The 18,438-nt window shown below is 35.8% G+C and overlaps 1 protein-coding gene across 16 annotated transcripts in view; it reads left to right on the plus strand.

The window, feature by feature from the left end:
• Nucleotides 1-18,438, plus strand: part of LOC105465636 (EYA transcriptional coactivator and phosphatase 4) — a 280,315-nt gene that overhangs the window by 222,373 nt on the left and 39,504 nt on the right. For 9 of the 16 annotated variants that reach the window (XM_011714173.3, XM_011714183.3, XM_011714174.3 and 6 more), the window contains 3 exons: nt 2,919-3,102; nt 12,634-12,770; nt 14,506-14,589. In XM_011714173.3, coding sequence (XP_011712475.2) covers nt 2,919-3,102; nt 12,634-12,770; nt 14,506-14,589 — 405 coding nt within the window. The remainder of the gene's footprint in view (nt 1-2,918; nt 3,103-12,633; nt 12,771-14,505; nt 14,590-18,438) is intronic. The other 7 variants (XM_011714178.3, XM_011714189.3, XM_011714177.3 and 4 more) reach the window with 3 other exon arrangements.

Raw genomic sequence — 18,438 nt, forward strand, 5'->3', positions numbered from 1 at the left:
GATTGAAGAGTGGCTGACTTCTGGTCTGGCAATGCAGTATTTTACTTTAGTATAATTGCTAGACATTTATGTATTCTAAAATGTAAGTTACTGTACAAGTGCTTACTTTTTAGATTTACTGAAGGAATTTTATCACTTTATTTTAGTTTTATTGATATAACAAAAGGCAGAAAGGAAATTTTGATCGTTAAAATAGTGTGGAATAATAATATTTTGATAGGATTAAACTGTAATTTTAGCATTAGTTAGAAAAACGATGTCTTAAAACACGAAACATCAGAACCAGTATATACATTTTATTTTTTTTAATTGAGAAATTTTTTGTAACTTGATTTTACACGTTTATTTATTGGTCCAACAAGCATTTATTAAGTACTTGCTATGTGTTAGATTTTTGGCTAGGGATTGAAGATTCGAAACTGGTAAGTCATTGTTTCCTGCTCTTTAGAAGGATTCAGTCCTCTGAAAGAAACAAATATGAAAATAAGATGGACAGAGAGTGAGATATAGTGAATATTATAACAGAAATATACACTAGGTAGAGTTGTACTATAAGGGAAAAACTACTCTGCCTCTATTTGGGAGGATTAAGAAAAGATTTTTAAAGGAAAAAAACGTTTATTTAAAAACAGTTAATCATAAAACAGATCCGAAAATCTGTGAAGATTTAAATACAATGGATCACAATATAAAATGTAATCTGTATTTGGGACCATGGCCTGAGCACCAGTTTGTTGTTTTGGCTAATACCTATTGAGTGCCCATTAAGTGTTAGGAATTGGTCTGTATACTGGGGTACACGAAGGTGGGGCCGGAGTGGATCAGATATGATTCCTGCCTCATGGAGCTTACAGCCTACTGGGACAAACAGACAATAAACCAGTAAACACACAAATACAGATTTAGGAAGAGAACAGGGTCTGTTAAAATATCAACTGAAGTATAATTTTGAATAGGGGAGGTTTTATATAAGGCTTCTCTATGGAAACCACATTTAGGCCAAGACTTCTAAGAGTTAGGTGAAGGAGGGCAGTGGTGTTTCAGGCAAAGAAAGCAGCGTGTACCAAATCCCCGACGGATGGAAGACTTGGTGTGTCACTGAACTAAAAAAAAAAAAAAAAAAAAAGGCTGGAGTTTAGTTAGTGCATGAGGGGCAAGTGCGGAAACACATTTGCAGAGATAGGTGGGGGCCTACTCACGTAAGGCCTGGTGGTTTACAATAAGGAATTTGGATTCTATTCCAAGCCCAGTGGGAGGCTATGATGAGATTTTGAGCAAGAAAATTACATCATTTAATTTATGTTTTGAGAAGATAACTCTACCACCAAGGTCTTTGGAGAAAGTCAAAAATGGAAAGAGGAGATAAATTTAAAAATGAATACATTGCCTGCAACAGGAAGAAAAGGGAGCTTGGACAAGGGGGACGACAGTGGAAATGAAAAAGAAAGGGAGATCTTTGAGATACGTTTGAATATGAAAAGACATTATATTCCCCAGTGGGGAATAGTCTGGACCTTTCCAGTATGTAACCTCATCTTCTTCTGCAGGAATTAGTAGGCTAACAGAGCTCTTCAGCACAGATGTTTGACTTAGGCACTCTGGGTTCAAATCTAGCTCTGAAACTTACTAGCTGTGTGACCTTGTGCAAATCACTTAACCACTCTGTGCCTTAGTCCCCTTCAATGTAAAATGAATATAGTATTAAGACCACATAAGAGATTATGAGGATTAAATGAGTAAATATATTTGAGCCCTTAGAACAGTGTCTTGATACAGAGCAAGCACTATGTAAACCTCTGCTATCACTGTTTTACTTTGAGAGATATTGCTAAGAACTTTGTTTAGATATGATGAGGTTTTTGTTCTTGGCTCACAAGTGGTAGTGGGAAACATTGGATCTTGAATTTTCAGACTAATAGAATTTTAGTTTTCTGCCATATTACCTAATCCTTTATGATAGTATACATATTTACTTATAAAGATTATTTCTTTTATTTTTTGGAAACCACATCAAATGTAGATCTTTGTGTCCTTTGGAACACATTTCATCGGGGGATCTTCATGTTATCGGTGATGACCAAGGATTTGTCATCACTGATAACATTTTGGGCTGACACATGCTAGATATATTAAACACCAGTTATCACAACAATTCCTTACTCATCATCCTACTATGTAAAAGGATTTTGAAGGGTCTTTATCGTCATTTTAAGGTTCTTAAAATTTTTTAATAAAAAGCAGGTCAAGGGTGTTGATTCAGTGCTTTCGTTTATCTCTGTAACAAAGGAGGGAAACTAAATAATTGAAAAGTTCACTAAAGACTTTAAGTCAAGGCCTCAGGTGTCATATAGTTTGTGAGAGGCTGGGTTAAAAAAAAAAAAAAAAGTCATATTCATCTCCTTTTATTTACTTTTTACCTCCTTCCAAGAAAACAGAATTGTCAGTGGTAGCCCAGAAAGGAACAAAAATCACAAAAATGCAGACTGAGGTCTTTGTGGAGTCTAGGAGGGGCAGCCCCAACTCCTTGCTGGTAGTGTTAGAAGATATGTAAGAACTGATTTTGTGAATATGAACTGATTCCATCTCCTTCTTTCCTCTTCAAACACGTAGGTCTTGATGATGTAAATCCTTGAATAAGTAATTATCAGGAGCAAAGTGAAGCATATGCTAACTTTAATCACATTAAAATTTGTATACTGGACCTGGTTTGCCAAAACAATAGGGTATTTCACTACTATATGCTTGTAAGAGATGCCCACCAAGTAGTCTCTGCTCATTAGGAGCACCTCAAAGCTGTGGACTCAGAAACAAACGGGGCTGAGTACTAATGTTTCAGTTACTGTAATGACTGGTTTTCTTTGGAGAGTATTAAAGAGTAATTTCTCTTTCAAACACACACATCTCAATTATTGTTTCAGGATTATCCATCCTATACAGCCTTTGGCCAAAACCAGTATGCACAGTATTATTCAGCATCAACGTATGGAGCGTATATGACATCAAATAACACAGCCGATGGCACACCCTCTTCAACCTCTACTTACCAGTTGCAGGAATCTCTCCCAGGACTGACTAACCAACCAGGTACAGATCTTCACCCAGGTGAAATACTTTTATATGTTTTGCAGTATCTAGTAAAATGGAGAAAGTGGACATTCCGAAAACATGGCTGAAAGCTCTCAGATAATTGTGCTGATGTTTAATCTGTGGTAGCATGACTGTATAAAATGAGGCTCTTCTGGCATTCCAGAAGATCCTTCTTTTAGATATGGGACAGATAGGCGATTTTAATCTCTAAATGATGGTGTACATATAAATATGGAGCTTTTACCAGACTCATTATTCATTTTGTGAAGAACTTGCAACAAAGTTGTAATATTATCTTCCTTGAGTATGACTGATATTATTTCCTTTATGCTAAAGAGACTGCATAAGCCCTTCGCCTTTGTAAGTTGTTAGTAGCTCTAGCCAGTGAACATTTCCTACATTCCTGGGATTTGTAGAATCAGTGGTAGGTAGTTTAATGTCTTTGTGTGATCAGTGTGTATTTAAAATCCGTTGTGTGTTTCATTATCTGAAACTTGCAGTATTCAAATTGCATTTGCTACACATAATTTGACACAGCTGAAGTATTTAAAGTTAAAAGCAAATTTAACAGAGACTCAGCATAATCCTAAGAAAAGTTCCAGGACTTTTTGGAGAAATTATTGAGATGGTTCTAAAATCACAAGGAAAGGTGGATGAATTAGAATAGTCAAAACTATTTTTAAAAATAAGAACAAAGTTTGAAGACTCAGATTACCTGATTTAAAGACTTATAATGTACAGTAATCAAGGGAATGTGAAAGGATAGACGCATAGAGCAATGAAACACAATGGAGAGTCCAGAAACAGAGGCGTATTTATGCTAGAAAGCAGATTTTTGAATCAGGATACAAAGGCCAGTCTTTTTAAACAAATGGTGCTGGAACAATTGGACATCTATGTGCAAAAGAGGAAAGAATCTCAACTTGTATACAAAAATTACCTCAAAATGGACTGTAAGCCTACATCTAAAAAGCTAAAACTATAAAACTTCTAGAAGAAAAAAATGGTGAAAATCTTTGTGACTCTGGGCTACATAAAGATTTTATAGATATGACATTAAAAACACAATTCATACAAGAAAAGAACAGATAAAATTAGATTTCAAAAAATTGTAAAGAACTTTTGCTCTTCAAAAGACTGTTATAAGAATAAAAAGACAAGCTATAGATTTGGAGAAAGTATTTATAATGCACATACTGATAAAGGAATTATAGAAACATATAAAGAACTCTCAAAAGTCACTAAGAAAAATGAGGTTAAGAAATTTTTAAAATATCAGTAATTTGTTCAAGTATATTTTTCTGCCTTCGGTTATTTGCAAGATCCAAATTCATCTCTACTTCTTTTTTACTCAGCTTTGGATGGGAGGGAAAATAGGGAAACATGGTCACAATACTGTAAAACACTCTTTTTAACTGGACCAGTGGGGCCAAGATGACTCAATGCCATTAAACGATTGTTTATTGAGTGCATGTTAAGTATCAGCACTGTGCTAGAAACTGGTATTTCAGCAGTGAATGAGCTCCTTGCACACCTTTAGCTTCCATTTAACAAGCAAGACAAGGATCAAGCAAGTAATTACAATAGTGAGAAAGGGAAAATGGTAGGTCATATGGGGGATATTAACAAGTAAACTAATTTGGACATAAAGTAAAAATGAAACTGATATTTTAAGCAACAGCCAAGATATGTTTATATCATGAATTGATGAAATGATAACATTCATGATTTGTAGTTCCCTGTTCAGAACATAATCTTTACCTGTGGGTCCAAGGAATAATTGTCTAGTAGATGCAGCTTGTCTTTGATGCCCCTACATTTTAGTTTCTTTCCCCTTACCTTCCTTTTATATCCTCCTACCTGTGAACACACAGCCCCTTTGAATTTCTGGTCCTTGTCCCTTTGGGGCTCTCTGTTTTGGATTTTTCAGCTAGCCTTAGCCTCCCTGGGTATCTGTACCTCTTGCAAGGCCAGGATTAGGGTGAGGTCAGTGAAGCACCCAGAGCAAAAAATGTAAGGTGGAACTCATTCTTAAATTTTGTGCCCTAGGCACCTTACTCATTAGCCCCAGCCCAAATCACATGTTCCAAATCTGTCATGATCCTCTTTGGGTCAATACTTGCATCGCATCAAAGATCTTCTTTCATTCAAAGAATGAATGATTTCAGAATTCCTTGCTTAACAAGCAGTTACTTTAGGAAGGGAGATATTGGAAGGTTTTTCTCAGTGATGAATGTGTGGGGAAAACAAGGTAGGGTGAGTATTTAAAAATGAAATCACAGATATATTTAATCATCAAGATATCAGAGACTGAATGACGGACAAGACCAGCAGGGTGTTTTTTTAATTTGCTAGACTACAGCTACCAAGAATGAAACCCATTTGTGTACTCAGATACGGTATATGCTATGTAGAGCTTTGTGTAAAATGTTGCTTTTGCTCCAATTTCCATATAATCACAAGAAAGCTTCTCTGCAGGAAAAACACAGATGGTTACTTTCCTTATTAGAATAATCAGTATTGAAAATAGCTATTTATTCATATTAAATATATTAAATGCAGGCAGGTAGATAGTCTGAGTATGTGACTTTGGATGTGACACATTCACATATGGAATTCTGACTTTCACTATCAGAATGCTGCAATTTCATCAGGCCTCCATTGGTTGCTAAGGCCAAGAAATATAGTTTGACATCATTTTCGGATTTTATTAGACTGTCTGTTGAATTTAAAGAAGGAATTAATTCTGCTTATAACTATATTATTCTCTCAACCAGAATTGTAACAACACACATGTCTGGATCTTTAAAGAATTATATGACCTCAGACCTTCAGTCAATGTAGTTTTAAGTTTAATTTTGCCTTTTTAGATCTGGCATACAGCCAAAAAGCAAACAAGTTTATAACTATGGAATTTTTCTTTATTATTGATGGAATCTGATGTATTTAGTTCAAGGGCAAGAAAAGTATTTCCCGTTGACTGGTTCTGCATTTTGGACTTAAAGTAGAAACCTAAAATGAAACCCACAGTTTTTCATAGAACAGTTACTGTTGAATTCTACTTTTATAATGAAAACATACCTTATATTCAGTAAGAGACAGCTGGTTGTTCTGATTTAGAGATAAGCTTAATGAAATAAAGTGGGATCTAAATATCCCAAACTTAAAAGGTACAGTTATTCATTACTGTACTGATTAAAGGATAATTATTCAATCATGTATAGTATTGGGTCAAGAAAAGCCTAGGGCAATTTTGTAATGACTGATGTTATTTGGAAATTGCAAATAGCATTCCATTGTTTAATTTACCTTATTAGGCAGTTTGACAGTGGATTTAAAGAAACACTACAATGCTGATTAAGAGCAGACATTTTACTTCATTATCTTTCCAAAGGTCTTCTTTAAGGTAAAATTTATATTGGGTATATCATATTTTTTATTTGTATATGAAAGTTTGAGGACAGATTCGCACATGAAGATGAGAAATATTTTTATAGCTCCTCCTTTTAAAATATTTTAAACATCTTTAAGATCAAATACAGTTAGTCTTGTATAACAATATTGTGTTTTACCCTGAGACTTTGACAAACGTTACAATACGTTAGCTAATTGAACCTAACAAGGGCTCCAGAAAAGTAAAGGATGTAGTAAGATCATTTCACTCTCTGAAAAGAAGCCAATTTCTTAGGCAGAACACAGCAGCCTTTTGATAACTTCATGGTATTTCACGTAAGGAAAGGAAGGGAAGCAAAGTGCTAACTCATCTAATGGAAACTAACAAGAGGATTTAGATAGAAAGGACCACATTCAACTGCTCTGCCAATTTATATTTTCCCTACCTGTAGCATTGCTATGCCCTTGTGCAATTACCTGAGTGAAATTTGGCAGAGGCACTGGAATTAACAGCTTTCTCCTTTTAAAAAAAAGTGTCAACAAATGTTTAATGACTGGTTGAGCTCAAGTTCCTGGTTTTACCCTCTATCAGTAGAAAGGATAGCACCTTCAAAAGGAATAGAGGTCAGTACAATTCCACCCGGGTTATTGCTCTAGGAGCCCAGATGTATCTCATGGCCTTTGCAGGGCACGCTCTTTTACTTCTGTGAAGTTCTTTCAGTGAATTCTTTGGCCCTCCATCTCACAGAAATTATATAACGCCCATGTGACTTTTTAAAAAATTTCTTGTTTAACTGACAAATAAAAAAGTGTATATATCGGCTCAATGATCGACACCTGTAATCTCAGCTACTCTGGAAGCTGAGGCAAGAAGATTGCTTGAGTCCAGGAGTTTGAGTCTTTAAAAATAAATTGTATCTACTTTTGTGTATAACCCATTGTTTTGAAATACATATACATTGTGACATGGCTAAATTGAGCTGATTAATGTATGCATTACCTCACATGCTTATCATTTTGTGGTGAGAAACCCGAAAATCTATTCTCTTAGTGATTTTTAGAAATACAGTACATTGTTATTTCTTCTAGTGACATGTTGTAAAATAGATATCTTGAACTTACTTCCTCTTGTCTAGCTGAAGTTTTATGTCCTTAGACCAACAGTTCCCCAGTCTCCCTCTCCAGCCACACAGCCCTTAGCAACCACCATCTTACTCACTTCTTCCATGAGTTCAACTTTTTTGCACTCCACATGTAAATGAGATCATGTAGTATTTGTCTTTCTGAGCTTAGCTTATTTCACTTAACATAATGTTCTCTAAGTTCATCCTTGTTGTCTCAAATGACGGGATTTTCTTTTTTAAGGCCAAACAGTATTCCATAATGTACATACACCACATTTCGTTTGTCCGTTTATCCATTGATGAACACTTAGGTTGACTCCATATCTTGGCTACTTGTGAATAATGCCGCAGTGAACATGGAAGTGTGGATATTTCTTCAACATACTGATTTCATTTCCTTTGCTATATACCCAGCGGTGTGATAGCTGGATCATATAGTAGTTCTGTTTTTAGGAACTTCCATAGTGTTTTCTATAATGGCTGATATGGTTTGGCTGTGTCGCCACCCAAAATCTCATCTTGAATTGTAATCCCCCTAATCCCCATGTGTCAAGGGAGAGACCAGGTGAAGGTAATTGAATCATGGGGCAGTTTCCTCCATGCTGTTCTTATGATAATGAGTGAGTTCTCATGAAATCTGACAGTTTTATACATGTTTGGTAGTTCCTTCTGCTTTCCTTCTCCTTCCTGCCGCCTTGTGAAGAAGGTGCCTTGCTTCCCCTTCCCCTTCTGCTGTGATTGTAAGTCTCCTGAGGCTTCCTCAGCCATGCTGAACTGAGTCAGCTAAACCTCTTTCCTTTGTAAATTACCCACTCTCGAGTAGTTCTTTATAGCCATGTGAAAACAGACTAAATGGCTGTGCTAATTTACACTCCTACCAGCAGTGTGCAAGATTTTCATCCTCCACAGCATCTCCTACACTTGTTATCTTTCCTCTTTTAGATAATAGCCATTTTAACAGGTGTGAGGTGGTATCTCATTGTAGTTTTAATTTGCATTTCTTTGATGATGAGTCATGTTGAGCATTTTTCATACAACTGTTGTCATTTTTATGTCTTCTTTTGAGTGATGACCATGCCAACCCATTGCCCATTTTTTATTTGGGTTATTTGTTTTTTACTATTGAGTCGTTTCAGTTCGTTATGTGTTTTGGATATTAACCCTTTTATCAGATGTATGGTTTGCAAATATTTTCTCTCTCTCTACTAGGTTGTTATATGACTCTTTTATAAGTAGAAGCAGATCTAGGTTTGACCTTTTGGTAACCTGAAGAGTCCACTGCTGTTTGCCTGAGAAAGTATAACCAAATGGTTAAAGCAGGAGTTCTGCAATCATACCAGTGTTGCATCATACAAGCTATTTAATTTTGATAAATTAATTCCCTCTTCTCCAGTTTCTCCGTTATTAAAAGACAATAATGAAGGACCTAATTCACTGGTTGGAGTAAGGTTTGAGTCTCACACACACACACACACGCACACACATACACACACAGATATATATACACACACATATATATACAGACATACATATATATATATAAAATGTTTCATAACAAAGAGCTTTGACAGATCAATAAGACAAAGACAAACAACCTAGTTTTCTTAATGGGCAAAAGATCTAACAGTTACTTCATTAAAAAGAAGATATCAAATGAACAAGAAACATGAAAAAGTATTCTTCATAATTACTCATCAAGAAAATTCTAATTAAAACCACAGTGAGATACCATCACACACCCAAAATGGTGAAAATAAAAAAGACTAACAATATCAAGTATTGACAAGAATGTGGAATAACGGAAACTCTCGTTGTGGTAAGAGAGTAAATTAATACTGTCTTTAATAAAAATGGGCAATGGGTTAGCATGGTCATTAATACACTGAAAAGAGAGTAATACACTGAAAAAAGGTCAGTGTCTGTCAAAGATGAACATATGCCTTCCTTCTGACTCAGGAATCACATTGTCAGGTATACATACCCAAGAGGAATTAAGAGCTTATATCCACAAAGACATGTACAAGAATGTATATAGCAGCTTTATTTATAGTAACCTAAAATTGTGAATAACTCAAATGCCCAGCAACAGAATGGATACACTGTAATAGATAGAGTGTAGTATATATACATGAAGAAGTTCTAGCCACATTAAGGAAAGGACAACTGCTGTCCCAGGCTAGAATATGGATTATCTCACAGCAGTGAATGAAGCCAAACACGTATTTCAATTAAAAAAAAATTTTAAAGAGCAGTGCATGACATGTACTAAGAGGTGAATAAATGTAGAGTTACCTTTCATAGTTTTCTTAAAAGGCTGTCTTTACCCCCATCAAAACACTTCTGCTCATTTTTTGTCTAAATTCTTAGAGCCCTTTTAAGATTCTTCAGTAATTTGAAAAGCATCAATGGGAATAAAGTCTTAGGTTTACTGAAACCTGGATACGTCCTATAACCACAGTCTTTTCCCTTTCCTCTTCTGCTCTTTTCACCCCTATGCTGTGACAGCTACTGGATCCCAGTTCATTTGAATAGCAGAATTATTCCTGCTAAACTCCTCCTTTATGGACTCAGCCTACAACCACCCATGATTGGGATTTCTCAAGTTTTTGTCCTGTCAGCTCTTGCACTGTGGCAGGAACAAAGTTGCCTTATGATAGTTAACACTTGAAAATTGATCTATAATGACTATAAGGAGAGGTTTTATGGAATGTCATCCAAAATGTTTTTTAAATGCATGCTTTATAAGTGAGGGTTAATTTTAATCACCATTTTATTTGAAAGCAGACATTTGGTTTGTGGGATATAGTAACCTCAGGAAAATTCTGTTTCAAAAATAATTAAAAATGGAACTTTTATGTTATTTTATTTAAAAGTTGGTGTATATTCAGACACCTAAAGACTAATTTAATGCCTATACAAATAAGGTGAAACATGATTGACTATAAGACAAGGCTATATTCAACCCCATAACTTAAAAACCTTATTATTATGCTATCTACTCTCACCCAGGTGATAACATAGACCTATGAAATGAACTATGCTGGCAATATTTTAAGTGCAAACAATATCTGGAGCACAGGCATATTTTTTTGATCATGTCCTGACATGCAGTTTTTCCCAAAGAAAATGTTAGAGGTTAGCGATGTAAAAATTACTGTTTCTTAGAAAAAGTGATGCCTAGTTCGTTCAGATTTGTTTATTTAGATTAATAACTGCTTGGTTGTCCTCAGGATTATTTTATTTTAATTTTTAAATTTAATGGTAAAAAATGATAGCCATAATATCTTTTCGTTTCAAAATCATGTAATTTAAATTTAATGTAGTTTGCCTTCTGTCTTAGAAATTTTCGCTTTATACATATAATTTAAATGAAATTAAACATAAATCAGATTTATCCCTCAGTAATCCAGAAAGCTGCTATGAAACTGAGATTTAGAGAGATTGACTAAAATTACTTGAATTCATGTAGTAATTCTGACTCTTCAGCTTGTTATACTGTATCTCACAGTTGCCTCAGTTTATCTTAACAATTGTTCCCACAGGTTTGCCACTACTCAGTACTCTCTACCTCCTAGCATACATGCTCACAAGCTTTAATCATTTCAGAGTTTAGGTATCTATGGGACATGCAGAAATATTAGATAAAAAGTCTGAAACTTAGGACGTGGCCTAGTTGGAGATACAGGTTTACGTATGAGTCATCACAGATAGGGTCATTAACACATGAGAGAGTTAAGTCCCCTAGATTGTGTGGAGTGAGGACAGTGATCAGACGATGGAATTCTGACATACTAGCTCATAAGGAATGGGAAAAGTACAGGAACCAATGTTTTCTCGATGGAGAAGGACTGATTGGAGTGATTCTAGAACTAGGAGAGTGCACAGTATCAGCTGTCAAATAGTAGTTTCGAGGAGGTGGTGTTTAAGAGAATCACACACAGCACAGAGATCCTGGAAGACAAGGACTGAGTCTGTCTATTGCATTTGTCAACAAGGTGATTTCTGGGGACTCTTAGCAGGAGTATTTTTATCGTGTTTTGGTGAACTGAAGCTAGATTATGATACATTGGATATCAGTAAGTGGGGACAGATGTGCTGTCCGGTGCTGCAGCCACTGGCCACACGTGACTCTTGAGCACTTGTAACGTTGCTGGTGTAGATTGAGATCTGCTCTAAGCATAGAATGCTGCACAACATTTCGAAGACTTAGTATGAAAAAGAAAATGTAAAACATATAATTGATAATTTTATATTGATTACATACTGATATGATAACATGAATATATTGAGTCAATTAACACATTGATTACATACTGATATGATAACATGGATATATTAGGTCAATTAATGTATAAGTAATACTAATTTTACATATCTCTTTTTACTTTTTTTTAACATAGCTGATAAAAACCTTTAAAATTTTATATAAGATCACATTTGTGGCTCACATGGTATTTCTGTCATATAGCACTAGTACGTACTATTTTAAGAAGTGTTATTTAAAAGAGAAAATGGAAGCAAATAGTATCTAGATGGAAATGCAGGTCAGAGGGAAGGACTTTTAAACTTATCAGTGACCCCAAGAAATGGGGGAGGTCTAAGGGAAGATGAGAGAGGGTTTGACTAATGAAGCGTGACTTCCTAGGAGGTGGGGTTGGGAGTCATGTTTGCAGGTGGAGGGATGGAATTGATCCAGAAGAAGACATCTCATTCTCTGAACTGTGACAAAAAAGGAGGTGAGGACATATCTAAATGGAGATAAATATGTAGGTGAAGGTATAGACAGGAAGTTGAAGGCATATGGTATAGAAAAGACATTCAAGTTTGATAGATCACAGATTAAAACTAGTAGGAGTTTGTGTAAACTACGAAAGTTCTGACTCACTTGTGTGTGCTTGGGATTATAAATCTCTTTTTTGCCATACAGAGGTTTTATGGTATAGGAATTTGTTAAGATAATTAATAATGAAGACTCATACTTGATCTAATAATGAAGTACTATTCTTGACACAAGTCATGTTATCTATAGCAGAGTTCGATACCATGCAGAGTCCCTCCACACCCATCAAAGATCTTGATGAGAGAACCTGTAGGAGTTCTGGGTCAAAGTCCAGAGGAAGAGGCCGGAAAAATAATCCCTCCCCGCCTCCTGATAGCGACCTGGAGGTATGCCTACTCATTCTTAAAGATTATAGTATGATGCTTTATTTTACTGAGTGATACATTCTCTATCTTGCAGTTCCATTATGTTTCAAACTTAAAAAACAAGATATGCTCACGCCTATGATCCCTGTACTTTGGGAGGCCAAGGCGGGCAGATCACAAGGTCAGGAGATCGAGACCATCCTGGCTAACACAGTGAACCCCATTTCGACTAAAAATACAAAATATTAGCCGGACATGGTGGCAGGCGCCTCTAGTCCCAGCTACTCGAGAGGCTGAGGCAGGAGAATGGCATGAACCTGGGAGGCAGAGCTTGCAGTAAGCAGAGATCGTACCACTGCACTCCAGCCTGGGTGACAGAGCAAGACTCCGTCTCAAAAAAAAAAAAAACAAGATATATAATGAATTGAATGGACCCACTTTGTCATAGGCATTTTACAACTCTGAAGTTTGAGATTCCATCCATTATCATAGCAAAATTAAAAACAACAATATAAAGATGATGTGGCTCTGCAAATTCTTGGCCTGAGATCATTGCATGTTTTGATCTAAATTGGCACTGGAAAAATTTAAAAATATAGCCGTTGTTTGTGAGATACTTTTCTGTGTAGCACTGTATTTCATAGCACTAAAGTAATGAAAGATGTCCAAATGGGTCATTAGGTTTAAAAAGATAAAAGTAATTTGTATAGAAAGAAAAATTCATCTTCTAAAAATAGGACAAATTTCAATAATTTAATAATATGTGTTAAAATTTGTGTATCTGAAAATTTCACTATATGTCATTTTTCTACTTATGAGCTCTTTTAAGATATCTCTGTACTAAGCAGGGTTGATTTTTATTATAAAACATCAGGAGAAACTATTCTTAACCATAATATGTTACTTCTTACATACTGCATACTTCAGTTAAGAAAAAAATTGAACTTCCAGATTTCATAAAATCAAGTGACAGACGTTGTGCTTCTTTATGAGAGATAACTTCCTTTTCTTGAACAACAGCAGCAAGTTCACATCGCCTCAAGAACTTGACAGGTGATATAAATGAGTGACCGGGCTGAGTTGCCCAGCAGACTGTGAGGAGCTCAGAGTGAAGGCACGTTCTAAGAGACCTGCCTGTCCCTGCCATGTAGGAATGGCAACCAGCCTGACCACAACTTCTAGTTGCTGTGCTACAGTCAAAACTCTGAAGTTTGTGGGAAATTGCCTAGTTTTCAAATGTTAATTCATAATTTGAAATCTTTCAAAACTCCAGAGAGTCCAACATGCCTGCTGGCCTAATATGACCCCAGGATCCATACTTGACAATTCTGTTTAGCGGTTACTCATTGATTCTTTTAAATATTTCTTTAAAATCTAATTCTTTGCATAAATTGTGAACGTTTATGAATCCCTAAGGTATGAAACTTTAAAATATGTAGAGTTTCAAGCATGCTTCTATCATAAAGTCTGAATGCATCTCTTTTTGGTGTTAACTACAAGTAAATATATGGATGAATTTATTCAAGTAAGGACATCTGACTCTTAAGCTTATAATTATTTGTATAATTCCTGCTCCTCAGGCTTTATAGGAGTTAGATTTGGCAAATTTGAGAAACAGAAAAAAGGAATAGTATTATTTTCTATAAAATGATATCAAGATGATCTCTAACAAGAAAGGGAGACATTTTCTGCTTATAAATAGATTTCTGTTTCCTTGGACTTTTTAATTTTCTGATAATTTATGTTTTGTCTTCAGCGTGTGTTTGTCTGGGATTTGGATGAAACCATCATTGTTTTTCACTCGCTGCTCACCGGGTCTTACGCACAGAAGTATGGCAAGGTAAGAAATCAAGAAACATTACTCCGAGAAATCTTGTTATACTTTTTTTTTTGGTTTAAAATCAGGGGCCATTTAAAGATGCTTTTAAATGTTTTTTATTGCAGTCTGTGAAATCTTCTCTTAATTATCTATTTCTAGTATCTTATAGTTCTTTAATGTGAACTGGCAAATTTAACAAAGCTAATTATAAATTGAATTCCTTGCTGTTTCTTCAAAAGAACTGAGTTTTCTACATCCAGACCAAGCTTCTTAGTCTCAGATCATTATTTTAGAAAAAAATTTGTAGATCGAAATGGACTTTAAAACATTATAAAATCATATATTATCCCCAATAAAAGAGCTTTAAGAAATTTTTTGAACTAATTTGTTGCAATTGTATAGCAATAGCGAGTAATCTTTCGTCTGACAGATCTTTTGGATTTATGAATGAGTGTTTTTCTGTAACTTGAGTACACATATGAACAGCAACCGAGGTAACACCCCCTCCCATATACAAAGTTAGTGATAGATGGTCTCGTGCTCACCTGCCTTTCTCTCTTGCTATTGTTTTTATTTTTTCTTTTATTTATGTATGTATTTATTTTATTTTTATTATTATTATTTTTTAGACAAAATCTCACTCTGTCCCCTAGGCTGGAGTGCAGTGGCATGATCTCGGCTCACTGCAACCTCTGCCTCCCGGGCTCAAACAATACTCTTGCCTTAGCCTCTCAAGTAGCTGGGATCACAGGCCCCCGCTGCCACCCCTGGCTAATTTTTGTATTTTTAGTAGAGACGGGGTTTTACCACGTTGGCCAGGCTGATCTCAAACTCCTGACCTCCAGTGATCTGCCTGCCGCTCCGCCTCCAAAATGCTGGGATTACAGGTGTGAGCCACCATGCCTGGCATCTATTTTTATAGTTAGCTTCTTGTAACATCATTGTTACAAGCCTCTGTGAGTGCTTCTCCAAAGACTGATGCAACTCTAACAGGCTTTTTGGCTGGAAACACAGCTGTTTAGGCCCTAACTGTTTAAGTCTTAGACTTTGTAGGGCTCATAATCAAACTAGAGCCAACTCAGAATGTGTTTGCTTACTGTCAGTTACTATACTCAAAGTTGTATCTTTGGTTCCTTTACATATCACACTTACAGAAATGTCTTCCTGTGTCTTCATAGCATTCCATTATTTGATAATATCTCATGCTCATGCAGTTTTTAGCAACTATATTAAGCTTTGTCTTCTGGACAAGTAATGATAAAATTGCATTCAAGTCTAGTCTTCCCAAATTATACTTTGGGTGAATCTGCATTGCCATTTGGTTTTGGTATAGGTAATGGATATTGCTAAACAGATGTGAAGGTAACAATTTTGTTTAACAACCGTTTACAAGAAATGTTACCCCTTTATCACAAGTATTATCTAAAGCAATCTTCTACAAAGCAGGATGTGTACATGTACACCAGACATACAAGCCACTCCATTGGGATAAAGAAAGGAAATATTAGAATGAATACACACATACACACACATACATTTGTATCTCATATTTATTAATTTTTATTGTCTGTTTCACAGTGCACATACTTTATAAATACATTGTCTTAGCTCTGCTGCTAAAACAAATCACCATAGACTAGGTGGATTAAATAGCAAACATTTATTTCTCACAGTTTTGGAGGCTGAGAAGGCCAAGGTCAACCTGTCAACAGATTGAATTCTGGTGAGGGCCTGCTTCCGGGTTGACAGATGGCAGTCTTCTTGCCATGTCCTCCACCTCACATGGTGGAGACCAGAGAGAAAAGGAGAGAAAGCAAACTCTTGTGTCTTTTTATAAGGACACTAATCCCATTCATGAGGGCTTACCCTAAGATCATAATTAAAATATAAGTATATAATTTATCAGTAAGTTATACAGAAATTTGGAGTACACACTTAATAGTCTACTACTGATGAAGTGTGCACCATAAAAAGTTTCCAGACAATAATCTGAAGGATTTCTTCTAAGTAGTATTGGCTTATCAGAAGTACACAGTAAATCCTGTTGAACTGATTGCAATATTTTTGTGCAGCTAAGTTTCATATTAGATAAGTGTTTAAACAATCTAATAAGCAGATTGGCCCGAATAAAGATCCTGTAAAATAGTCACCATGAGGGGTTATACCTAAATATCCATGTTACCCCCATTGTGCCAAATCAGTGGTAGAACTCATCTTTTGGAATTATCGTTAGCCTTTTGACATATTTCCTGGCTTCACATCTTTATCCTTTTGTGGTCATTTTGATCTTTAAAAATAATAAGATCATTTGGAACCAAGGCAGTGATAAGAAGCATGGTAAAACTGTCACTGTATACATTTGTTTTATTTTTGTCAAAAATACCATAGAGTAATGAAGCTGCCTTTCTCAATTTACTCATAAACTGGCTTTAAGAGCAATTCCAAAAAGCAAAGTGCAACTTCTCTCAGCACTGCTGCATCATGGAAATAAAACTGTCAGCTCCCAGGATGTCGATGGAACATGCAGCACTCATTTCAACATACAAGTTTTATTTTTCCAAAGTACTGCCCTAAAAGGTTTTTTTCAAATACAAAATGGAGACTCTCTGTGCATCCTCTATACTTCCGGAAGGTTAAAACAGTAGAGAATACCAAAAGGGTGGGGCAAAGTGAGGGGAAGAAGGAAACTAACATTTATGGAAGGCTCATGATGTGCCAGGCAGGAAGCATCCCACAGTGTGAAGGGGTAGGCTGTTCTCTCAAAGCTATAGATGAGGAAACATATACAGAGAAGTAATAATAATGTGTCCATAGCCACACAACCAGTCAATGGCAGAGATGAGTCCTGGGGACCCAGATTCTTTGACGCCAGAGCCCACGTTCTTTCTGCCACAGCACATCGCATGGCCTACCCAGTTAATATACTGGGAATGCAATAGAAAAGTAATATTTCCGAACAGGAGTAAAGACAATTTTAGTGAGGTTTTGTGTATGCAGTTGGGTGAGTTCTCTTTTAAGTTGTAATTTTAGTGATCTTCTCTCAGACACTTGGGATGTGTTTTCATCAAGAGGTAAAACTTAAGAAATATTCCATGAAATAGAATATGGCAGACAATCATCAGTACCTGCTGGTGGGGCAGAGTACGGAAAGAATCAGAGGCACTACTGGAAGGGAATGAGAAAGATAAACTTACATTTATAGGATACCTGTCATGTGGTTCAGCGGATGTTTGACATTTTAGAAGCAATAGGGTGGTGGTGAAAGGCAAAAGCTTTCGAGTCAGATAAACTTAAGTTTGAAAATGCAATTCTGATGCTGACAGCATTCTGACTCTGGCAAATTACTTAAATATTCAGTTTCAAAATCTGTAAAATGGGATTAACACCATCTGTTAGATTGACCACATTGAATAATGTTTTTACTCAGAGCAATTTAAGAAAACTAAAGTAAAAGCGTTTTTAGGCTATATTTTTTTCTAATAAAAATAAAAACACCCTTATTGAATTCCATGAAAAACAACTTATATTGCCTTATTTATTGAATTATTGCTTATATTTTTTCTAAAAGTTGTTTTATCATTGACAGTTTTCTTAATATAATTCAGAAAATCGGCATTGCCTTTTAGCCAGTAAGAAATTACTATCTTGGCGTATTGAGAGGTAGCTAAATAAAGCCCATCTTGTGAAGCTGTGGACCACATACACCTCAGGGTTCACTGCAGATGGGACAGAGATGATGCTGGGTAGCTTCAGTTTCACCACAAACCATAACTGAAATATGGTAAACTAGAGCTCCTCAGACAGACTGCATTCCTTTAACAAATACTTAGTAATATCAATAGACATGCTTCTTGCTTTCATGGAGCTTAC

Source organism: Macaca nemestrina, chromosome 5, assembly GCF_043159975.1.
Source record: "Macaca nemestrina isolate mMacNem1 chromosome 5, mMacNem.hap1, whole genome shotgun sequence".
Taxonomy (NCBI): domain Eukaryota; kingdom Metazoa; phylum Chordata; class Mammalia; order Primates; family Cercopithecidae; genus Macaca; species Macaca nemestrina.